This window comes from Culex pipiens, chromosome 3 (assembly GCF_016801865.2).
Source record: "Culex pipiens pallens isolate TS chromosome 3, TS_CPP_V2, whole genome shotgun sequence".
NCBI classification, from domain to species: domain Eukaryota; kingdom Metazoa; phylum Arthropoda; class Insecta; order Diptera; family Culicidae; genus Culex; species Culex pipiens.
The window spans coordinates 77,235,069-77,259,463 of NC_068939.1; the positions used below are offsets into that span (position 1 = coordinate 77,235,069).

Here is a 24,395-nt window from a genome sequence, read left to right on the forward strand (position 1 = left end):
GACAAAAAGACAAAAAGACAAAAAGACAAAAAGACAAAAAGACAAAAAGACAAAAAGACAAAAAGACAAAAAGACAAAAAGACAAAAAGACAAAAAGACAAAAAGACAAAAAGACAAAAAGACAAAAAGACAAAAAGACAAAAAGACAAAAAGACAAAAAGACAAAAAGACAAAAAGACAAAAAGACAAAAAGACAAAAAGACAAAAAGACAAAAAGACAAAAAGACAAAAAGACAAAAAGACAAAAAGACAAAAAGACAAAAAGACAAAAAGACAAAAAGACAAAAAGACAAAAAGACAAAAAGACAAAAAGACAAAAAGACAAAAAGACAAAAAGACAAAAAGACAAAAAGACAAAAAGACAAAAAGACAAAAAGACAAAAAGACAAAAAGACAAAAAGACAAAAAGACAAAAAGACAAAAAGACAAAAAGACAAAAAGACAAAAAGACAAAAAGACAAAAAGACAAAAAGACAAAAAGACAAAAGACAAAAAGACAAAAAGACAAAAAGTCAAAAAGACAAAAAGACAAAAAGACAAAAAGACAAAAAGACAAAAAGACAAAAAGACAAAAAGACAAAAAGACAAAAAGACAAAAAGACAAAAAGACAAAAAGACAAAAAGACAAAAAGACAAAAAGACAAAAAGACAAAAAGACAAAAAGACAAAAAGACAAAAAGACAAAAAGACAAAAAGACAAAAAGACAAAAAGACAAAAAGACAAAAAGACAAAAAGACAAAAAGACAAAAAGACAAAAAGACAAAAAGACAAAAAGACAAAAAGACAAAAAGACAAAAAGACAAAAAGACAAAAAGACAAAAAGACAAAAAGACAAAAAGACAAAAAGACAAAAAGACAAAAAGACAAAAAGACAAAAAGACAAAAAGACAAAAAGACAAAAAGACAAAAAGACAAAAAGACAAAAAGACAAAAAGACAAAAAGACAAAAAGACAAAAAGACAAAAAGACAAAAAGACAAAAAGACAAAAAGACAAAAAGACAAAAAGACAAAAAGACAAAAAGACAAAAAGACAAAAAGACAAAAAGACAAAAAGACAAAAAGACAAAAAGACAAAAAGACAAAAAGACAAAAAGACAAAAAGACAAAAAGACAACAAGACAAAAAGACAAAAAGACAAAAAGACAAAAAGACAAAAAGACAAAAAGACAAAAAGACAAAAAGACAAAAAGACAAAAAAATTGAACAAGAGAAGAAAAAATCTCTTCTTTTGTGTAAAAAATAACTTCGTTGCGTTATTAATTTTGAAATGTATTTAAGAAGTACAGTTCAGAAATCCTGAATTAGATAACAAGAAAACACACCCGGCTTAGCTCTCTAGTCAATCTCACCGTCACGATCATCATCGCTACGCCTTTTTTTTCTTTTTTTTTGGTTGCAAATTTCACTCGCTACGATGTGATAGGAAAATTGGAAAACCTCAACGAAGAAGCACAACATGCTGCTATTCCCACAACTTTTCCTCCCCCCCCTCTATTTCGACGAGCGGCGCGCGTTTATCAAGCATTTTTTTCGCGTAATTTTCGTGACCAATTCGGAAGAGGCCGCCGACAATTTTCGGCAAACGCGACAGTTTCTTCTGCCATCTTCGGCCGTTCTGCGGATGTTGATCGGGACCGCCGCCACGATCTCGGCTCAGTCTGTTTTGGTCCTATGCCACGTCTCGTCTCGAGCCGCGATCGGTTGTCATTTGCTCGTCCCGTTGTTTGCTAAATCGTGCGCGAAAAAAAGGGACTGTGACGTGAGATTTGTTGACATTTGTGCGATGATGCACCGTTGGGACTCGTCGCGGGACTGAAAAGTGTGTCAGTTTGGAATGCGTTTTCGGGAGAAACCGTCGTCAGTGGCGTGATGTCTTGCCGCAAGAAGCCACAAATCTCTTTAAGTTAAGGAAAAATGTATGACGAGTGTCAAGTTGCACAAGTGAATTTTGTAAGCTGGGCCTAAATTGAATAAATCTTAAAAAAGGTATTACGAAAGAATAAACACGCGACAAGATAGCACGAAGGCAACGTTTTGTGCAGAATCTTGTTATACATTGTGTACGAAGAGGGAGAGACTGCAAAAAGAAGCGTCGTGTGGAAGATTCTCGTTGGCGACGGGACGAGACTATTTATAACGAATTAATGCAACTTAAAGAGATCTAAACAATTGGAGACAAAATACTGTGAAGCCGAAGGCAGGGTGGTCCGCGGCGAATGTTGTTATCGATTGTTAGTACAATCAATGTGGGCTTAGTTTGACGGTCCTATTCCATTCTTCAGAGTTCCATTTCCCAGAATTCCATTCCCTAAAAATGTTTATTGTGTTAAACCAAAATAAGAGTAAATTTGTATGAGAGTAACGTATTCCATAGCGATTAACTTTTCTTTTCGGAACTTCAAATTTATATTTTTGTTAGAAAAGGTCCAATAAACAAAATTTTATTTTTTTTTGTTTTCAAGTGTTTTTGAAACCGCCGTATTTAAAAACACAAAAAAAGCAAAACAGGGAAATTGGACGAGCTTTCCGGTAAAAATATTTACGAGACTGAAAAATCAAGTCTGTCATATATAAATTGTCAAAAACCATTAAAAAACATTTTTCTCAACATTATTATTTATAAAACCGCTGTAACTTCACAAAGATTAAATTTAGGACAGTGGTCAATATGGGGACTTTTTTGTAAAATTGTCTGTAGAATCGATTCCCGTATTCGATTTTTGAAAATTTTTACGTTTAGGCACCTTTTCAAAAAAACAGTTTCAGTAAATGATATTTGTATTTTTTTAAGTTAGTTGCTCCATCCTGTATTTTTCATGAGTCTTTTTGTTACATCTTAGGTTATTTTCACAAAAAATTGAACGAAAAAAAAATCACGGGCTCACCTTTAAATTTGACTTTTAAACTTAAAAATCAAAAAATCCCATTGAAGTGGCGTGTTTTTTTCTTTCAGTGTATTTTTTTTCGGAAAGCCCGGTAAATTTCCTACAAGTTTATCTTTGACCACTTTTTGATACAATGCAACGGCTTCGAGATACAGCAATATTTAAATTACGAAATACAAAAATATTTAAAACACTCACGTCCTTCTCAAATGTCATTATCGAGTGAAACTGGCTCCATATACACAAAAATAGCTTACATAAGCGTAGGATAACATGTCTACAAAGTTTCATTGAAATCGGAGAGGGTCGAGAAAAAAGTACCTTAAAAAATTGGAATTGCTATTGTACAAAATTTCAATGAACACATGAAAGTAGTCTCAGAAACCAAAATTTGTGAAAAGCCTAATAGTTCTCCATTTGATAATAAGGCTGGTACAAATTTCAATTAAGGTTTTTGTCCCTCGGCTCTGGTCAAGGTCAAGGAGGAAAACGAAATTTCAAATTACAAGCCTGATTTTATTTTTTAGGCGTGGAGTATCACAAAATGCTTACTACAACATTACAGTTATGCTATTATCAAAAATTTGCAAAATATCGATGAATATATGAAAATATTTTTGTTCCCAATATTCAAAATTTGAAAAAAAAATTAAAAGTCTTCCATTGATAAAAAAAAATACATAAATAAGCATTATGCAATGAGTCTAGCTCATTTCCCTGAAAAACATTTCCCCGAATTCCATTTCCCAGAAAATCATTTCCCCTAATTGGCCACATCCCCGAAAACCACTTCCCCTAATTAGCCACATCCCCGAATGTCATTTCCCCGAATATCATTTCCCCTAATCGGCTATATCCCCAAATGCCATTTCTCCTAATGGGCCACTTCCCCGAATGCCATTTTCCCGAAGTGACACTTACGCCAATTGCAGTTTATTTGAATTTTAATTTTCCCGAATATTCATATCCCCTATTCATCATTTTCGCTAAAGCCTTTTTCCATGACTAACAGTTATTTTCTTTTTCAATTTCACCGAACAGCTTTTTGGGTAAGCTGTTGATTAAATGTTGTAAAACATCAGATTTTTTTTTTCAATTAACATTGCATAATTAGATGTTGTTTTTGAGAAATTTGCAAGAAAATTTGTATTGTTTTCGAATTTTATTCAAGAACCCAAAAATCGGACAAATAATCGCACGGTATGTTTTTTGAATCGTAAAAAACAACAAACCTTCTATTGCATTATTATTACCATTATTATTATTATCAGGTCTATAAGAAAAAAGTATTCATGTTGAGAATATATAAAAAAAAGTCTGTAACAATAGTCATTGTATTTGAACGGATAGTCACAAACCTTTAAACAACCCATTCCCACTAAAATGCTACGTCTGTTCTGGAGCCAAAAAGAAAGTTGATGATTTAAGGCCAATACGAACCTTTCAAGAAATATTATATGTAGTTTGATGTGATAAAAATTGCCATCAAAATTTTTCTTTTAAAATGTTTTTTCCCCGAACGCGGTCAAGCGGAAATGCCCGGTGCCCCAGAGCGCGCGCACCGGGCATTTTCGCTTGACCGCGTTCGGGGAAATGGCGTTCAGGGAAATGACTATTCAGGGATATGACTAATCGGTTAAGTGGCATTCGGGGTTGTGGCCCATTCGGGAAAATGGCATTCGGGGATGTGGACGATTAGGGAAAACGGGAAATTCGGGTAAATGGAATTGGGGCAAATGACTATTAGGGAAAATGTCTTTTCGGGGAAGTGGCATTCGGGGAAATGTCCCTTCGGTAATATGGGTTTCGGGAAAATGTCATAGATACACTTCCGAGTGCTGCGCAAAATCAAAAAAATTTCATTAAAATCGTTGTATCTCGCCAATAGTTCATTTTAGTTTGAGGTTTGCATTGCTTTTTATGTAAAATTGTCCGGGGAACACGATGGTGATAAAATAAAAAAATATATATAAAGAATAGGTCAATACTGAATTTTAATACTTAAAACGTAAAAATATAATATTAGGGGGCATTTAAGGTGAAATCGGATCAAAATATATTTGGGCTTCTTCTTCTTATTCTTCTTCTTCATAATCATCATTTTAATCATCAATCATTTGCAGTACGTTTGTGTTGGTAAAACCGTCACACACACCATCACTATCCTGGCAATTCGCAATTCGCAATTTCGCAATTTTCAGTGTAAGAACGGGCCTTGACCGATCTCATGCACCAGGTTCCCGACGAACACGCACTGCCCTTACACCTACATCTCACCCTTGCTCTGAGTCAGTACGAGCAGCACGCTAGAACACGCTTTGAGTGTTCGTGCCAGGCATGCACACCTTCTTTTCCGGTTACGCATTTTAACTCGGCCGGGGGTGGTACATTACGTAGGGTTTGATGTAAGTATAAGCGCCTAACCATTTATAGTGTGCCTATCAACTTTCATTTAAGCAAAAACTGTTATATTTTTAGTTTGAATTCAAAAACTAATTGTAATTTACTGTGTATTGTTTTCTCCTGAAATCTTCCCTATTGTTGAGTCGTGTTAATCTGTTGCTATTTCTTTTGTCGCGGTGTTTTGTTACAATTTTTGTTCCTAAGCATGTTATAAAAGTTTACCAAAAATACAATAGTAATATTTGTGTTAATCCTTTAACCATTCCATAAATTGAGTAAGGGCTCAAACCTCACTTGTTTGAAAAAAAGGGTGAAGATTGAAAACAATAGACAGTTAAAAAGAATTTATTTTATAAAAATCAAGTATCAATAGTAAGAGAATGATGAGCGTATTTTAAAGAATAAAAATGAGAAGCTAGATGTATTAGATGTAAAATTAGACAATAGTTAATAAATAGAGATACAAAACAAGCTTAGATTATAGTAATGATAATTTAAAGGACAGATAAAGAATTATTCAAATAAATAAATTCGCAATAAAATCAAAAAAGATTAGACAAATGATAAATAGACTTGATATTACTAGTACATTAAGGAAAAGAATATTTTTAGGAATTGAGAATCAGTAGAGCAAAATAAAAATAGGAGATAGGTGGTAGCTGAGAATGAAGAGAAGAGAAACCCAGTTCTGCGATGCTCAGGTACATCCACAGCAGTTGACTCAACATACTGCGAATCAAAACAATACCGTCTACAATCACAAATTACTTCCCTTTCCCACATTGTCGCGCCCCTTTCTTTTAGCCGTCTCGACTCTGACCCGCGGTGGTCAAAGGTTTACGATCCGTTTCCACAGGCCACCAGCTAGGTCATCATGAAAACCAAGCCAACGTGGAGGTAAGAAAATAGGACACTCGCAAGGAACCAGAGCTATACTGTTCTGATCAAGATAATTCGGATGATCTAACAGAACTACGGATGTAGTTAGTTGCGCTCCTTCCAGGATGTTCCTTACGTGGACGTCAACCGAAGAGCACGCAACAAGGTCAATGCCATTGCATGCTCTTAGGTATCAATCCTTGGCCTGCCTCACTATCCTGGCAATGTTTACAAACTAAGATCAAACACAATTCTGTTTGTTTTGTTTGATGATAAATGTAAACATTTCCAAAAGATGAATTCATCCAGTAGTGTTCTTCCAAAAATTCAATTGAACAATTTAAGTGTTAAGAAGATATCGGCACACATTTTACAATGACGGATGAATAAAAATAAAATAAATAAATTATTCGCGCTAAAGCACTGCCTTGGCGTTCTCGATTGCGAGATTCCTACTCGAAACTAGTTGTCTCCACCGAGACAGGACCCAGGGAGACGACTACACCTGGGCTGAGCTAACGACCTAACCTCTAGGTTAGACCGGGGTTACATTTACTTCCCCGTCCGACGGAAGGCGTGATCAGGAAAATCTCGTCTCGAAAAATGCCACCGGGATCTCAGGGATCGAACCCAGGCCGACTAGGTGAGAGGCAACCACGCTTACCCCTATACCCGGTCCCGGATAATACGCGTAAAAAATCACACCGAAAAATACTGTTTTGGTCCTATTCGATCCGTATTGGGGTCTCATGAGTCTCTGTTCAAAATCATAAAGTTTACGAAAGTACTTCAAAAAATGCAAAAAATACGATATTTTTTTTTACTTACGGCCGGAAGATTGCGAAAGGATAATTTTTGTAAGAAAACCCGTCATGGTATAACACATTTTTTAACAGTGTTTATTTAAAACATTGCAAGCTGCAAGAAACACTTTTTGATTTCCAAGTTATCATTAAACATTTTTTTGAACACAACAATTTTTGTTTAAATATTTTGATCGAAGAAATTTTTTTGGTTATCAATCTCCTTGAGAGTATAATTAGTTTTCGTTTAATGCCGGTGGCACCATTTTAGCGCAGGGGACGAAGTAGGCGTTCACGTTGCGGGTCTCGAGCCGGAAGCTGCATCTGCAATGCCCTGCGATGGTTCGCCGTTCGTCGGAGCGCAGGTCAGAACGTCCCCTTGCGACTCCCGAAGCCGGTGGCACCATTTTAGCGCAGGGGACAAAGTATGCGTTCACGTTTGTGGGTCCCGAGCCGGAAGCTGCATCTGCGACGTCGTGCGATGGGTCGCCGTCCGTCGGAACGCAGGTCAGAAGATCCGCTTGCGACTCCCAAAACCGGTGGCGTTCACGTTTGCGGGTCCCGAGCCGGAAGCTGCATCTGCGATGCCCTGCGATGGTTCGCCGTTCGTCGGAGCGCAGGTCAGAACGTCCCCTTGCGACTCCCGAAGCCGGTGGCACCATTTTAGCGCAGGGGACAAAGTATGCGTTCACGTTTGTGGGTCCCGAGCCGGAAGCTGCATCTGCGACGTCGTGCGATGGGTCGCCGTCCGTCGGAACGCAGGCCAGAAGATCCCCTTGCGACTCCCAAAGCCGGTGTCACCTTGTGGAACAAATTGGCCATTTGAGCGGAGGGGAAATAGGCATTCTCGCTTGCGAGATTCAGGCTGGGAGGAATAAAAAGTACCGTAAAAACAAATCACTTCGATTATGATTACAACCTACCTGACATGTTGATAAGCTCCTCTTTGGCATTTGGATCCGGTTGATAAGTTGTTTCGCGATTTTTTCTAACCTTCATGCAAAAAAACAGCTCGACGTTGCTTGTTTACACGAGGCATTTTGAAGAATTGAACGACAGAATCTAAACGTCAAACCACTAGAGCCAGCCAAGTATTTGGATTGTGAGGGTATGACAGAATTTTATCTCATAAATAAAGTAAATGCGGGAGGGGAATTTCGCATGATAATTTTAAAGGAAATTTATAACTTGCCATTTTCTCAACAAATAAGGTTGGGTTATTTGTATCCAACATTAAGAACAGATAAAGTAACAAAATTCTAATGTGTTGTAAACTTTTTGTTCCGTTTTGGAGAGTAAAAATCGTCACACCTTATTTAATTGAAATCAATGCTGCGCGGTGTCAACGGCAGCAGCAGCTGCCGCTGCTCTGTATTCGATGTAATATTTGAAAAGGTCATAAAAATCTCTTCATAAAATGTTTTTGTCATAAAACCACACTTTTTTGTTTGGAAAAACATTTATACAAATAGTAAACCTTATAAAATTTATTAAAATTAATTATGAACACGCAAAACATTAAATATATCACCAAAAAAGCCTGTTTTGCGCTTGCGCAGATTCGTCCTTTTCAAAAGTACATGACCAAATTATCAATACTCACACCATGATATGCTTTTGTGTCTGTACACTGTTGAATACCAAGACAGTTTTGATTGGAAAAGTTCGACGGCAATAAATATTGGCCAGTTTAGAGAAGAAAATCGCATTTTTTCGAGCCAAAACTGTAATTAGTGCAAAGATGTCATGAACAAGTGATGTCTTATGCAACATGTAGTTCAGCCGTGGGATAATCAAGCCGATATTAAGTGATAAATAAAAGTGGTAAATATGTGCGAAGAAGAGTGCTGAAAACGATGAAGAAGAAAACATCGATGCTCAAATTTTGTGATCTGTGATCTGTAGGAAGTTTACAGGAAAATTAGGCCAAATAGCGCTACAAAAGTTAGTGGAAATAATAAATAGTACCACTATTATGCTGGAGATGAAATTTGGAGAAGGTAGGTGCAGTAATACTGGAACAATGTTCAATTTTCTGGTAGCGAGTGACGATCAACGGGAATGGTTAAGGAAGCAACACAAATCATTGATAAAAATTAAGGGCAAACAACGGCAGCCTTTTCGGCCATTTTTTTGATACCTACGAATTTCACCGAGTTAAAATTTAACTTTTTATCGAATTCCTTGGACAAAATCCTATAAAATGCAACCTGAAGAAAGTCTTTTGCTCAAATAGTTGCAAAGTTATGATTAAAAGAAAAAAAAAAGTTTTTTAGAAATCGTCAAAAAAGGGAGGTGCCAAAAAAAGAGGGATTGTCCAATCAGTAACAAACTTGAGCTTTCTGTTAACTATCGATAGATGAACGTTCCCTTCAAGTTTGTTCCAAATCGGTGAAGGTCGAGTCCAAAAGTGTACTCAGTTGACCTGGAATGACCCATAGTTAAATGAACTTGAATATATTTTATGTATGCATTCTAAACTCGATTAACCAAAAATCGATTATTCGAAGGTTTGTATAGAACTTCGGATAATAGAATTAAAAATATCGATTTTTTTTATTTTCTGACTTTGAATTCGACGACCCTACTCAAATTAAATTGGTTGATTGCCTTAAAAATTAACAAAAGGCATTTTCTCAGTATTTCATCACCACCATTTCGGCCACCATCTAGGATATCATATAATCTAGTCTGGACTGTATTCAAAATTGCATTATAATCACCTTTTTTTTATTTACAAAACTTCATTTTTTTCGAAATAAATCAGCATTTCGATGCCACTGTGCTCTCTTATGCTAACTACATAGGAAAACCACGAGTTTAGAACAAGAGAGCACAGAGGCATCAATATGCCGGTTGTACTCTTATTGAAGGCGCTGAAGTAATGTTTGTTTTAAATCAAATGTGTCTCAAAATCTATAATATTTAGTGAAGTAGTCATTGATCTCCTGGTCGGTAATCATTGATTAATGATGATTCTCATAACGGTACAAAAAATGGGAAAAACGTTACTAAAAAGTATCAACACGTGTTAGACACTATTTTAAACAAGTTGTAGAAGGAGATTTGTGGAAATATTGTAAATGAAGGAAAATTAATACCATCGAACGAAAAATCGGGACAATGATGGAAGTCGTCACCTTTAAAAGTTCCTTATTCCCATCAATTGCCCTTATTAAATAGATCTCATTTGATTTTTATGGTAAAATGGAAAAAAACTTCTTTTGTTCAGCTGATCACCTAAACTCAAGATGGAGGATATTCTTTCAAGAAAATCTTATTACATCTCCCTCGAAGACCACCCTGCACGATCACCCTTTTTGTCACATTTTTTCCCTCTGTTCTCAGCTCACTCACTGAACAAATGAAAAGAAATGTTATGCTCTCGATGTTTGTTTGGCAGTGTTTACGGCCTGAAGATCATCAGCAGTGAGTGCGATGTTAATGAAACCCCCATTAGACTATCGTTACGATCCGTGTGATGAAGCGCTGGCTGTGGTTGATCATGTGGCGAAGAAGCGACGCTCCGGCTTGAACCGGCTTCCCTTCCCAACGACACATAAAAATCGAGCTCAATTGGTTCGGGCGACGACGGTTTGAAATCTGAGAAACAAGCGCGTAAATAAAAAGTGAAAACAAGATCTGACGGCTTCTTCCTGGCTGAGTTTTCGAGTGAGTGAGGAGCAACGATCGTGAAATACTCTCTCGCGATTGAGTGTTCGCGTTGAGTTTATGGGAAAAAAGTGAAGTGCGATGGATGGTTTATTGATACGATCTGGTGCTGGAAAATGGCCGCTGAAGAGATCTGCCTCGATGATGGATTTAGGCGTGCTGGAAGAGGACGATTCCTTCGGCGTGATGAGTCAGTGAGGGAGCATCTTTTGTGAGCGAGTGCCGATTTGAATTAGAATTGAGTTGAAATAAATTACTTAAAAATATCTTCAGTATCATCAGAAAGAATAAAAGAAATGTTCAACTCAATTTTCGTGAAAATGCAAATGAATCCAACATGGCTTTTCTGGACCCAACTCAGCGGAGCACCAACCGAATCGAAATGTCTCACGTGACAAAAACAATAAATCAACTCTGCGTTAATAACCTCACTTGAACAAGCAACAAGCAATGAGTGTGTTCTAAATTTGGCGTGACACCTTCGAGATTGGCCGCGGAATTATTTTCATTTGCCAATAATCAGAAGGCCACCACAAACAGTTTGTGTGTGTGTGTTTGCAAATAATTTCACATTTTTCTCGAATTAAATTTATGGCGATCGCAAATCAGTGAGCGAATCAGACGGCCGCGACGATTGACGTGAGTGTGTTTTGACGGGGCAGTTTGTGGCGGGTGTTTTGGCGCGCGAACGCACACGTGTTATTGAGTTGTAATGCGAGTTGTTGGAGTTGCGGCTGAGCAGAACCGGAGCACAAACTCCTTACACCTTCTGTCAACGATTTGTCTTGGAGGTGGTGTGGAGTTAGTACACGCGGTAAGTTCACTTTAATGTGGTTTGTTCGAGGTTGTGGGGTTTAATTAAGTGAGAATTATGGAACAATACATGATAGTTACATAAAACAGTCAAACTAAAAAACAAAAATCTGCATTAAATATTGAAAAACCATTAAAGTTATACCGGTGTTATCTGGGGAAAAGGGTAAAGAGTCATTCTCCGCCAACTCACACAGCAGTTGCCCCTATCCTCTTCGATTTGCGTAAAACTTTGTCCTAACTTTTGCCCCTGAGCACGAGTCCGAGGTCCGTTTCTTTGATAACTCGTGACGGAGGGACGGTACGACCCCTTTCATTTTTGAACATGCGAAAAAAGATATGTTTTTCAATGAGATGGAAATTTGGTGTCAAATGGACTTATATGTAAAATTGAACGCTGGATCCGATGGTGTACTCAAAATTCCACAAAACCGTATTTTTTATCGAAAAAAAAATAAAAAAAAAGTTTTGAAAACTCTGCCATATTTTGTTGCTTAAATGTAATTTTTTTGAACATGTCATTTTCATTAATTTTAAATTTCGTGTTTTTTGTAACCCTGCAAGGGTAATTTTTTAGAGTTTTATAATATTATTTATTTATTTTTTTGTTTCTTTCAAAAACTTGGACACAATTTAAATCCATTCCCGGTTCTCGTGGAGGTTTGATTATAGAATAAATAGATGTTTTAAGTAAAACCTATGCATAATATGCATAATTTACGAATCCAGAAAACCTTTAATTAAACTTGTTTAAATATGCCAATAATGTCCATTGATGGATCACAAAAATCACTAAATGAGCTATTATAAAACTAAAGTAGTCGAAGTACCTAAGTAAACTTCTCTTTTTCAAAGTAATTTCAAATTTCAAAGGAAACAAATCAGTAAAAGGTTTCGTATCAACTATCTTATTGAAGAAAAACTTCACATGATATTTACAGTTGACTCACAGAAGAAAAAAACAACTAATTTTTAATTCTGGTTTGTATCGTTGTTTTTTCCTTTTGGGCAAAAGTCTAATAAAAAATGATGTCTACTACAACCAATTATGACACAAAAGTTTCCTTTAAAAAATAAAAAAAATCATTTTTCTGATAAATAAGAATCGTAAAAAAACACATTATAGTTTTGTGTGTAAAAAGGTTCTAGAAATGAACTTGCGTTTGCAGATTCGGAAAGCTGTTACAACAAGTAAAAAGGATACCACAAAGTAATGAAAATATCGATATGGTTAGTAAAGTTGATGTTTCATTAAGCAACATTGACTAAATGTACTTGAGTTCATTTTATTGTAATAAAAATATTAAGTTTCTTTCAAAATATTAAGTAATTAATTAAAATTACCGGGAATTCCCGAGAAATAGCAAAATTCAACTCGTGATTTCCGGGAAATTAAAAATCTCGAGAATCGACACCCTCTAAACGGGAAGCCTAGCACAATTAGAGTATGAAAAAGCAGTTTTAAAAATAATACCGTGAATAACTAATGTTATGTGTGTTGCAGACAAAAAAAAATAGGGCGGTAACAAGCAATATGTCGAAATTTATAAACAACTTTTCGAATCTTCTTTAACCTAGAAGGGCACTTTTTTACATTTAAAACAATATTTTTCATTTTAAAATTTCGTGTTTTTTTGAAAAATTTCAGGGTATTTTTGAGTGTAACAATGTTTCTCAAAGTTGTAAAGCAGACTAGTAATCGCGATTTTACCAAATAAAAGTTTTGAAAAATTTATCTTATTTGTTTCTATTTGTTTCGTCGTTTGTGTCTGTCGCGGGAGACCTTGAACGGCCGAGATAAACGACGACCAACCAAATTTTGTACAAACTTCATCCTTGAGAACATTTACAGTATATTTTTCCCTTGATTTTTTTTTTCGAAAGGCATGGCAATATCAATGCATCATTCTTTTGGAATTCAAAAATCGCACAATAAGTTGCAGAATACAGCCATGCAAATTTGACATTACAAGAAATTTGAAATAAAAGTGCAATTGTTATTTTTAAGTATATAAGGCCGATGCAAATATTTTTCAAAGTTTTTGTCCCTCGGCAAAAACTTTAAATAAAAAAAACTTCGGAAAAAATAATGTTTAGATTAGCTTTAAATATAAAACCAAAAGGGTTCAAGTTTCAATAAAATTAATATTCATGATTTAAAAAATTCAAAAAAAAAAAACACTAATTTGACCAATTTAACAATAACACTAAAATGTAAAAAACTAAATCCAGCATTTAATAGTGGGTAATTCTCTACCAACTCACACGAAATCGGGAAAAGTTGCCCCGACCCCTCTTCGATTTGCGTGAAACTTTGTCCTAAGGGGTAACTTTTGTCCCTGATCACGAATCCAAGGTCCGTTTTTTGATATCTCGTGACGGAGGGGCGGTACGACCCCTTCCAATTTTGAACATGCGAAAAAAGAGGTGTTTTTCAATAATTTGCAGCCTGAAACGGTGATGAGATAGAAATTTGGTGTCAAAGGGACTTTTATGTAAAATTAGACGCCCGATTTGATGGCGTACTCAGAATTCCGAAAAAACGTATTTTTCATCGAAAAAAACACTAAAAAAGTTTTAAAAATTCTCCCATTTTCCGTTACTCGACTGTAAAAATTATTGGAACATGTCATTTTATGGGAAATTTAATGTACTTTTCGAATCTACATTGACCCAGAAGGGTTATTTTTTCATTTAGAACAAAATTTTTCATTTTAAAATTTCGTGTTTTTTCTAACTTTGCAGGGTTATTTTTTAGAGTGTAACAATGTTCTACAAAGTTGTAGAGCAGACAATTACAAAAATTTTGATATATAAACATAAGGGGTTTGCTTATAAACATCACGAGTTATCGCGATTTTACGAAAAAAAGTTTTGAAAAAGTTGGTCGTCATCGATCATGGCCGTTCATGGTCACCCGCGACAGACACGGACGACGAAACAAAGAGAAACACAAAAAGTAACTTTTTCAAAACTTTTTTTCGTAAAATCGCAATAACTCGTGATGTTTATAAGCAAACCCCTTATGTCTATATATCAAAATTTTTGTAATTGTCTGCTCTACAACTTTGTAGAACATTGTTACACTTTAAAAAATAACCCTGCAAAGTTAGAAAAAACACGAAATTGTAAAATGAAAAATTTTGTTCTAAATGAAAAAATGACCCTTCTGGGTCAATGTAGATTCGAAAAGTACATTAAATTTCCCATAAAATGACATGTTCCAATAATTTTTACAGTCGAATAACGGAAAATGGGAGAATTTTTAAAACTTTTTTAGTGTTTTTTTCGATGAAAAATACGTTTTTTCGGAATTCTGAGTACGCCATCAAATCGGGCGTCTAATTTTACATAAAAGTACCTTTGACACCAAATTTCTATCTCATCACCGTTTCAGGCTGCAAATTATGGAAAAACACCTCTTTTTTCGCATGTTCAAAAATGGAAAGGGTCGTACCGCCCCTCCGTCACGAGATATCAAAAAACGGACCTCGGATTCGTGATCAGGGACAAAAGTTACCCCTTAGGACAAAGTTTCACGCAAATCGAAGAGGGGTCGGGGCAACTGCTGTGTGAGTTGGCGGAGAATTACCCTAGTTTGAATAATTACTCAACGCGAACACGTGTTCGGAGAATTTTATTTTTGCCTCCTAATGAACTCTAAACCGGTCAACCTTACCCCCAATTACTCAAAATGTTCAGCTGTTCACACTGCTGCATCCCCCAGTGCAAAATGCAGCTCGGGCCACTTTTGGAGTGTGTGACACCCAGTTTTGGAACACCAGCTCACGATCTTGATTCCGCAAACCACGCAAATTAGGATACGATGATATCTTAATTAAAAATTATATTCCGTCACCATCAATCCAGCAGCAGCCGGGGCGGACGGACGAAACAGCTGCTGGAAGGCAACTGACCACCCAGTGGAAGTTATTTTTTAACATTCCAACGCCCAAGGCTCCAAAAAAGTTGGAACGGTAACTTCAACTCAATGGTTCTCGGGCATAACTCAACCAATCAAGATGATTCTTCTTTCCAGTGATTATTTAGGATGTCTAAATGATTCTAGAACTTTGCAGAACTTAATTTGGTCAAATCTGTAATTTATGCGAACAAAAACATCGTTCCAACTTTTTTTTTTCGCGAGTAAAAAAAAATTCGCCGAAAATTCCGCGGAGGCAGTCTTTTATAAAAAGGTGGAACGCTGTTTTCGGTCGCAGAAATTACAGATTTGTTCAAATCAAGTTCTGCAAAATTCTAGAATCATCTAGACATTCTTACAAATCACTGGAAACAAGAATCGTCCCGATTGGTTGAGTAATGCCCGAGAACCAGCGAGTTGAAGTTACCGTTCCAACTTTTTTGGGAGGCTTGGGCGTCCGTGTAAGTTGGACATGCGTTGGGCGTTCCAGTGTTAATATATATTTTTTAAGGTTATGAAAAAACACGCTGAAGAATATGATTTATGAGTGGTGCGATGTTGTTTTTTTGTTTGCTTCATCTACCAGCCACTGCTAAGTGCAACGCGAAACCATTCATCATTGGCACGTTATCACATAATTCTGCCAACAGGCTGAGAAATGTTCAATCTACCCTTGCCGCTGGACCGACCAGACCGGTAGTAGCTATACGAGAGAGTACTTGAACCTCATCGCCAGCATACTTGCAACGAAACGCACAACGCAACGCGTGGATTTTGTATTTTAAGAACTTGATCTTGAGCAAGAGCGAGACTAGCACGGTGTGCCAAAAATGAGTTTTGTTTTGGAAATAGATAAAATTAACTTTATCATAAAATCATAGCAATCATGTGCGTACACAAACTAATTTAATTTTTTACCATAAAACCCCACTTTGAAACACCCCGAAACACTCAACATACGATAGGGGAAGGTGGGGCAAGACGACCATATGGGGCAAGAGGAACAATCGCTCGTACGGCCGTAATTTTTACAATTTTGATTATTTCCAGTATGAGGAATTGTTGCTAGCAATGCAATTAGCTGATTCTACTACCACATAACCGCCAAAACGACGTAAACGCCACGGAGCATAAGATTTAATGAAGTTTTTTTCAAAACCTTTGTTTTCTTATAATATTTGGAAAGTACAAAATAAGGCATAGGATTCGTTTTATGGCAATTTTTTTCAAAATGCAATTTTTCCTAGATCAGTAGTGTCCCTACCAATGACTTGCACCTATTACAAAGTATGATTTAACTTTTGGTTATTTTTGTTGAGAGCTTTAAAAAAATCTTGTTCAGGTGGGGCAAGTGTACCATATAGATTTTTAGTATGGAAAAAAATACGAATTGCTGCAACAACATATTTTATTGGGAAAGAAATACTTAAAAGTACTTAAAAACTGATAAATAATTGTTAACAAAAAATTTCCAAACAAAATATAGTGATATCATGAAAATTTACTATTTATCATCTCAGTAATATTTTTTTTTTGTAAAAACGATAAATTTTTTAGTAAAATATTATTTTTTAATCTAAAAATGAAAGAAACGTTTCAAATACATTGTAATCTGATGTATCTAAGTGATAACAGTTCAATTGTTAGCAAATTAGCATGTTGTTTCATGCAATGTTCCTCTTGCCCCAACGGGTTGTTCGTCTTGCCCCACTAGTTGAGTAGAACGCACGGAAAATCAAAAATTTAAAATCAGTTTTTTACAGTCAAAAACTGGATTTTTTAAAAACCTGTTCTATCAAAGTCTTAGTCAAGACCTGGAATAAGATGATTATAAAAAAATCCGACAAATTTTTCACGTTTTTAATGGGTTATAACGAGCATTTCCTTAGCTTGTTACACTTGCCCCACTTTCCCCTACACGATCTTCGCCGGCAGTCCAGCTCTGCCTGCTCCTTCACGGGGAGATGATTTGTTGGCGCAACGCGTTGTTGACCTCTCACACCGGCCGGGCGGCTGCCGCCCAGATCGGCGTAGATCATGCAGGCAAAACAAGCCAGGCAGAATGTATCGATCTGACATACGTAGGTGTCGTCGTTGGTTGTGGAATGGGAGTGGAGAGTACCTAGAAATCTGCGGGCCAAGGGGCTTAAGCCTGGGTAAGATATATGCAAAACATTTGCTTGCTGCTGAGTTGTTATGAATGCACAATGTTCAACCACTCATATTTGAATCGGCTAGAAAATAACGTTTTGACACGGAGTGAAAGATAAATCAATTGTGTGGAATGCACAAGGAAAAAATATAACAGGAGTCGGTCTCTTACTCTTCTTTTTATAGGGCAATTCCAGCTCAAATCGGGAATTTTTCTGGTACTTTTGTACCCGACCCTCTCCGATTTCAATGAAACTTTGTAGACATGTTATCCTAGACCTATATAAGCCTTTTTTGTGTATATGGAGTAGGGTGGGTCATTTTTTTCGAAAGTGTTTGGATCCGGCTGAAATAAGGGCCATCTTGTAGAGGGTACCCATAGGGACTCTCATACCAAATTTGAGCTCATTTGGTTGAAAACTGGCTTGTCGCTCGGGGGTTAAAGTTTACATGGAAATTACTATGGGAAATGAGTGATTTTACTTCAAACGCTCCTACAAGCTAAGCGACAAACTTTAGTCCACACTTACACTAGGTAGCCGTGTCGGGGGTGGTCCAAGGAACATTTTTCTCTAAGGGTTCATGGTCATCCGTTCAACCCTGAGCTTGCGCAAAGCCGATTCATCCGGCGACGCCGAAATCCTTCGAAATCTTCGTTTTAACGGTCAACGCATGCTACTAAATTGACGCCAAACGTCAAATCACTAAAATGGAAGCAGTAAACAACGGTTCGCCGTCCGCTGGCTCGCCGGCCAATACTCTTAAAGCAGTTTCCTGTTGCATGAGAGAAGATCAAGTCCACCTTAATGCTTAAAGGTATGAAAAAAACATGCAGTTTAATCGGAACCTAATACTAAACTCGATTTCAGGACGTGGTGCGCATCAACATTGCCTGGCAACATCAATATCAACCAATTTGGCGATCTGTAACTGTTCGAATGTGTGTGCCTTGTTCAAGCCGGCGGCGGACAGTTCCCGCCGACAGCACGGACAGTTGATCTCCTTTGGGAGCCTCACGTCGACATTTCCGACGGAATGGCTGCGACTACTGGGAGCAAATGTGTGTGTGTGACAAATCGGGGAAGATGCTAAGAAACTGATCCGCTCGAAAGACAACAAAAGCGCTTCTCTAGGAGGTGCTAAATATTAATCGCATAAAAAGCAGATCAATCAACTCCAAACACCATCGAGACTAGCGAGATGCAGATGTGCAAGTTATTCGCGAAGGAGAGATCAGGAAGTGGATTATGAGGCGCTGACAAGACCTGGAATTGATAATGTTCAAGAATAACTTTGAAATTGTTGTTAAATATATGATGTGTATAACGAAAGAATAAAAATTTGCTGAAATCTAAAGAAAAAATCTAATTATGCCTTTTTAAGCGTTATTATGGAGGGAGCCATGCTTCGAATTTTGGAGCAAATCAGGGAAGCGTTAATTGGAGGGGCTTAACCGTTTTTTTTTTTTGTTTCAAATGTTGATTTTTATTTTTGGAATAATTTTTATTTTAGATAAAACGCTCTTCTATCAGTTTTTCTTGATTTTGCACTTGAAAACGAAGCTTTCTTATTCTTCAACTAGTTCCCCTGAACCTTAGCCAGCAAACGACTAATAAACTTCGAACACTCAAAAGATCCAGCACTCGGTCGTCATCAAAAATGAACAATCATTTCCGGTGTACCGCATTCGAAATGTTTTCCTTTTCATGCACCTGGAACATACTCTACAATTGATAAAATTGAGTTCTCGAATCACACAAAACGGAATGTGATTGACGACCAAGTGCCCTGACCTGGGTGCAGAATCTTACAGGACGCCGTACGCCGTAGGAACTCCATTGAACTAATATCTTGCGCACCACGTCCTGAAATCGAGTTTAGTATTAGGTTCCGATTAAACTGCATGTTTTTTTCATACCTTTAAGCATTAAGGTGGACTTGATCTCCTCTCATGCAACAGGAAACTGCTCTAAGAGTATTTACCGGCGAGCCAGCGGACGGCGAACAGTTGTTTACTGCTTCCATTTTAGTGCTTTGACGTTTGGCGTCGTGTTTCCCATTGATTCACACGATGCATTTAAAGTTTCGTAGCATGCGTTGACCGTTAAAACGAAGATTTCGAAGGATTCCGGCGCCGCCGGATAAATCGGCTTTGCGCAAGCTCAGGGTTGAACGGATGACCATGAACCCTTAGAGAAAAATGTTCCTTGGACCACCCCCGCCACGGCTACCTAGTGTAAGTGTGGACTAAAGTTTGTCGCTTAGCTTGTAGGAGCGTTTGAAGTAAAATCACTCATTTCCCATAGTAATTTTCATGTAAACTTTAACCCCCGAGCGACAAGCCAGTTTTCAACCAAATGAGCTCAAATTTGGTATGAGAGTCCCTATGGGTACCCTCTACAAGATGGCCCTTATTTCAGCCGGATCCAAACACTTTCGAAAAAAATGACCCACCCTAATATGGAGCCAATTGTACTCAAAAATTACATTTGAGAAGGGCGTAAGTTATGTCACGATTTGAAAGTTGAGTTGAAAGGCAGTCCACATCTCAGCTTAAGATAGTAACTTCACACAAGTCACTCTTTTTATGCCTTTTTTCATAAAATTATTTTTATTAGGTCCTTTTTGGTACTGGGACCTGAATAGGACCGAGTCGGCTTTTGTAATTACATTGTTTTTAAAGCTAAGAGCTATTACAGAGGATCTTGTGTGTAAATGTTAGTGGGAGGGGAGCCGATTACCCGCGGCCTACTCGGGGACACAAGTAATGCTTAAACAACGAAATAAATTAAGTGAAATGAAATGAAAAAAGAACTTTTATGAAAAATTGGAGGCCCGATTTGATTGCGTACTCCAAATTCCGAAAAAAAGTATTTTTAATCGAAAAAAATACACTAAAAAGTTTTAAAAACTCTGCCATTTTGCTTTACTTAACTGTAAAAAATTTGGAACATGTAATTTTAAGGTAAATTTAATGTACTTTTCGAATCAACATTAACCCAGAAGGGTCATTTTTTCATTTAGAACAAAATTTTCATTTTAAAATTTCGTGTTTTTTCTAACTTTGCAGGGTTATTTTTTAGAGTGTAACAATGTTCTACAAAGTTGTAGAAAAGACAATTACAAATGTGTACATAAACATTTTTTTGTAATTGACTGCTCTACAATTTTGCAGCAATTCCCCACGAAAACAGCATGGAAAAAAACAAAAGTGCTCGGATCGGGCTCAAAATTTTTGTGGGAGTTCCCTGGCCGAAATAATTAGACCCGTATTTTTTTGTTTGGCCATTAGGGTGACCTACGCCGTGTTAGGGTGGTCTGAAAAATGGCCATTTTCGTCGATTTTCGCAAAAACCACTTTTTTCGAAAAATCATAACCCCTCGCCATTTCAACCGATTTCAATTGTCTTATACGCAAATGAAAGGTGATAAGTTGGCCTTTCAAAGAAAAATAGTAAGAAGTTTCAAAAATCTAGCCTAACATATGAAAAGGGCGTATGCAACTTTAAAATGCCGTTTTGACGGTGTCTGGACCAAAGAGCCTATGTCTGGAAATAATTTTATCGGATTCCCCGGACATTTTTACATAACATACTAAAAAATGGGAGGAGTTCATTAACAGGATTCCGAGATATGATTTTTTGAAAATAAAATCCGTGTTTTCTGACGCGCCGCGCGCAAAAACCGGAGAATGACGAAATTGGCAAAAAATCAACTTTTTTCACAAAAACTGCGATAACTTAAAAATTTCAGCAATGACCTATACATGTCTGGGTACCAAAAGTTGCGTCTTTTAATTACGAAAATTTTGGTACCCAGACATCTATAGGTCATCGCTGAAATTTTAAAGTTATCGCAGTTTTAGTGAAAAAAGATGATTTTTTGCCAATTTCGTCATTCTCCGGTTTTTGCGCGCGGCGCGTCAAAAAACACGGATTTTATTTTCAAAAAATCATATCTCGGAATCCTGTTAATGAACTCCTCCCATTTTTTAGTATGTTATGTAAAAATGACCGGAGAATCCGATAAAAATATTTCCAGACATAGGCTCTTTGGTCCAGACACTGTCAAAACGACATTTTAAAGTTTCATACGCCCTTTTCATATGTTAGGCTAGATTTTTGAAACTTCTTACTATTTTTCTTTGAAAGGCCAACTTTCATTTGCGTATAAGACAATTGAAATCGGTTAAAATGGCGAGGAGTTATGATTTTTCGAAAAAAGTGGTTTTTGCGAAAATCGACGAAAATGGCCATTTTTCAGACCACCCTAACACGGCGTAGGTCACCCTAATGGCCAAACAAAAAAATACGGGTCTAATTATTTCGGCCAGGGAACCCCCAGAAAAATTTTGAGCCCGATCCGAGCACTTTTGTTTTTTTCCATGCTGTTTTCGTGGGGAATTGCTGTTTGTAGAACGTTGTTACATTCTAAAAAAAACCCAGCAAAGTTACAAAAAACACGAAAAACTACAAAAAAAACATTGTAGAACATTGTGACATTCTAAAAAATAACCCTGCAAATTTACATGCCCAATTTTTTTTTTCATTTGAGTAACGGAAAATGGCAGAATTTTTAAAACATTTTTAGAGTTTTTTTTCGAAGAAAAATACGTTTTTTCGGAATTCTGAGCACGTTATTAAATCGGGCGTCTAATTTTACATAAAGTCCCTTTAACACCAAATTTCTATCATATCACTTTTCCAGGCTGCAAATTTTTGAAAAACATGTCTTATTTCGCAAGTTCTCCGTCACGAGATATCAAAAAATGGACCTCGGATTCGTGATCAGGGACAAAAGTTACCCCTTAGGACAAAATTTCACGCAAATCGAAGAGGGGTCGGGGCAACTTTTCCCGATTTCGTTTGAGTTGGCGGAGAACTAGTATTTATTTTGAACTAGGATCATCTCCACATCTTCTGCGGTGCATTACTTCAGCTGCTAAACAAGATAAGCCACAGCCAGCAGTGAAAACATGCCGCTCGAAACATGTTATTTCTGGACTCACTTCAGCACATGTGTGCGATCTACACATACCTACACGTCTGACTCACATCCGCGAGGGCATAAACTATAGCTGGTCCACGGCGTGTTTTCTAGAACAACCTTATCAGGAAAAAATAGTCATCGCTACTTTCAAATGTGTCTTATAGGAAATTTTCTCAGCTTTCCAATGCCTCTAAGAGCGAAATGTTTCATCGGGAAATTTCTGAGATATCTCTATTTTAAGGTTTTTGGTTTTAAATTCCTTTATTATTTATTGGAATCTTTATACTAACAGTTCAGAAAACTTATCAAATGATGGGTTTGATGAGTCATTTACTCATCAAAATGTTTGCACATTTTGATGAGTAAGACAAGAAATAACTTTGTAGAAGGTTTCAAACCGCTAAACATTTTGAAAATTATGTGTTGTCTATGTTTTTGAATATATGCGATTTATTCAGATATTAAAATTAAAATTAGTGTAAAAATACATTTTTTTACAAGAATTATTTGATAATTACATATTTTTTGTGTACAAATAGCATGTGTCTACTCTGATTTAGCTTGTTCAACCGAAACTTTGTCAGGTTTGTGATTGTTAATGGTATTATTGAATTTTAATGAATAAATTTGATATTTTCTTAAGCAAACATTAACCAGTATAACACAAATACAAATATGATTAGAAATCGAAAATGTACTACATATTACTATAGCATGCTTCAAAAGTCATATTTTCATGAGTATAAAATAAAGATAAAATTTTATAAAATGTTTTCTGTTGAAAATGCACTTAAAAGTAGCAATAAAACTCGAGCCTTCCAATTCAAAATGCTGAAAACACCGTCACAAATATTTCTTTGTTTGAACAAAAATTAAATAATATTTTAACAAAAAAAAATCAAACAGAAACTTTCTTTCCAAACTATTTGAACAAAAATCAAGACATATATATTTTTTAAGATGAGATTGAAGATGAGAGTCTTATAAACTTCTAAAATATTGCTAATTCCTTGATCGTTTAATACAAAAAAAAACTAAAACAATCATTTCATACTAATGAAAAGTATTTCTCAGTAATTCAGTAATTTGCAGTTTAATTTCGAGTATTAAACATGTTTTGTACCCATGCAATTAGTAAGGGTTTGATTAAGGAAATATGATATTTATTCATAAAAATCTTGTAATACCCTATCAATCTCAAACCTGTAGAAATTTCGGTTGTATCAGCTGATTCCAAGCTGAATCAGAGCAGACCGGTGTTATTTGTACATAACAATTATGTAATAATCTATTGGTTCTTGTAAAAATAATATTTCAATGCGGTTTTATTATTTAATATTTTAATAAATCCATATATTCAAAAAATCGGTTAAAACTTAATTTTCAAAATGTTTAGCGGTTTGCAACCTTCTACAAAGTTGTATTTTGTCTTATTTTGCACATTTTGATGAGTTAAGGACACATGGAACACATCATATGACAAGTTTCCTGGACTGTTATTTAAAAGTTTCCAATAAATGATTAAGGATTTTAAAAGAAAAAAATTAAAATAGAGATATCTCAGAAATTTCCCGATGAAACATTTCGCTCTTAGAAGCATTGGAAAGCTGAGAAAATTTCCTATAAGACACATTTGAAAGTAGCGATGACTATTTTTTCTCCTTAAGGTTGCCCAGAAAACACGCCGTGGGTCGAATTTGTATTAGAAGTTCACGCCGCCGCCACCACCATCGCAGTCATATATTAGAGAGAAGCTTGTTTTATGGTCGCAGCCAATTACTCCCAATTGGCTGCCTGATATATTGCCAATGACGTGCAGGTGTTGGCAGATCGTGTGTGCGTGTGTTATATTCTGTACCTTTTCGGATAAGTGGTA

The 24,395-nt window shown here is 36.3% G+C and overlaps 3 protein-coding genes across 3 annotated transcripts in view; 1 reads left to right on the forward strand and 2 right to left on the reverse strand.

Moving 5' to 3' along the window:
• The window catches only part of LOC120428564 (uncharacterized), a 53,849-nt gene that overhangs the window by 18,190 nt on the left and 11,264 nt on the right, over positions 1–24,395 (reverse strand). The gene's annotated exons all lie outside the window — the stretch shown is intronic.
• LOC120428567 (uncharacterized) lies at positions 6,982–8,579 on the reverse strand. Its single transcript, XM_039593601.2, has 2 exons — positions 7,896–8,579; positions 6,982–7,837 (listed from the first exon to the last, which is right to left on the reverse strand). Exon 2 carries the CDS (start codon positions 7,632–7,634, stop codon positions 7,209–7,211), a length of 426 nt encoding a protein of 141 aa, XP_039449535.1. The 5' UTR covers positions 7,635–7,837; positions 7,896–8,579; the 3' UTR covers positions 6,982–7,208.
• LOC120428565 (G-protein coupled receptor 52) overlaps positions 10,890–24,395 on the forward strand; it is a 103,087-nt gene continuing 89,581 nt past the window's right edge. The window contains exon 1 of the mRNA XM_052709283.1: positions 10,890–11,458. The gene's annotated coding sequence lies outside the window, so the exon portion shown is untranslated. The remainder of the gene's footprint in view (positions 11,459–24,395) is intronic.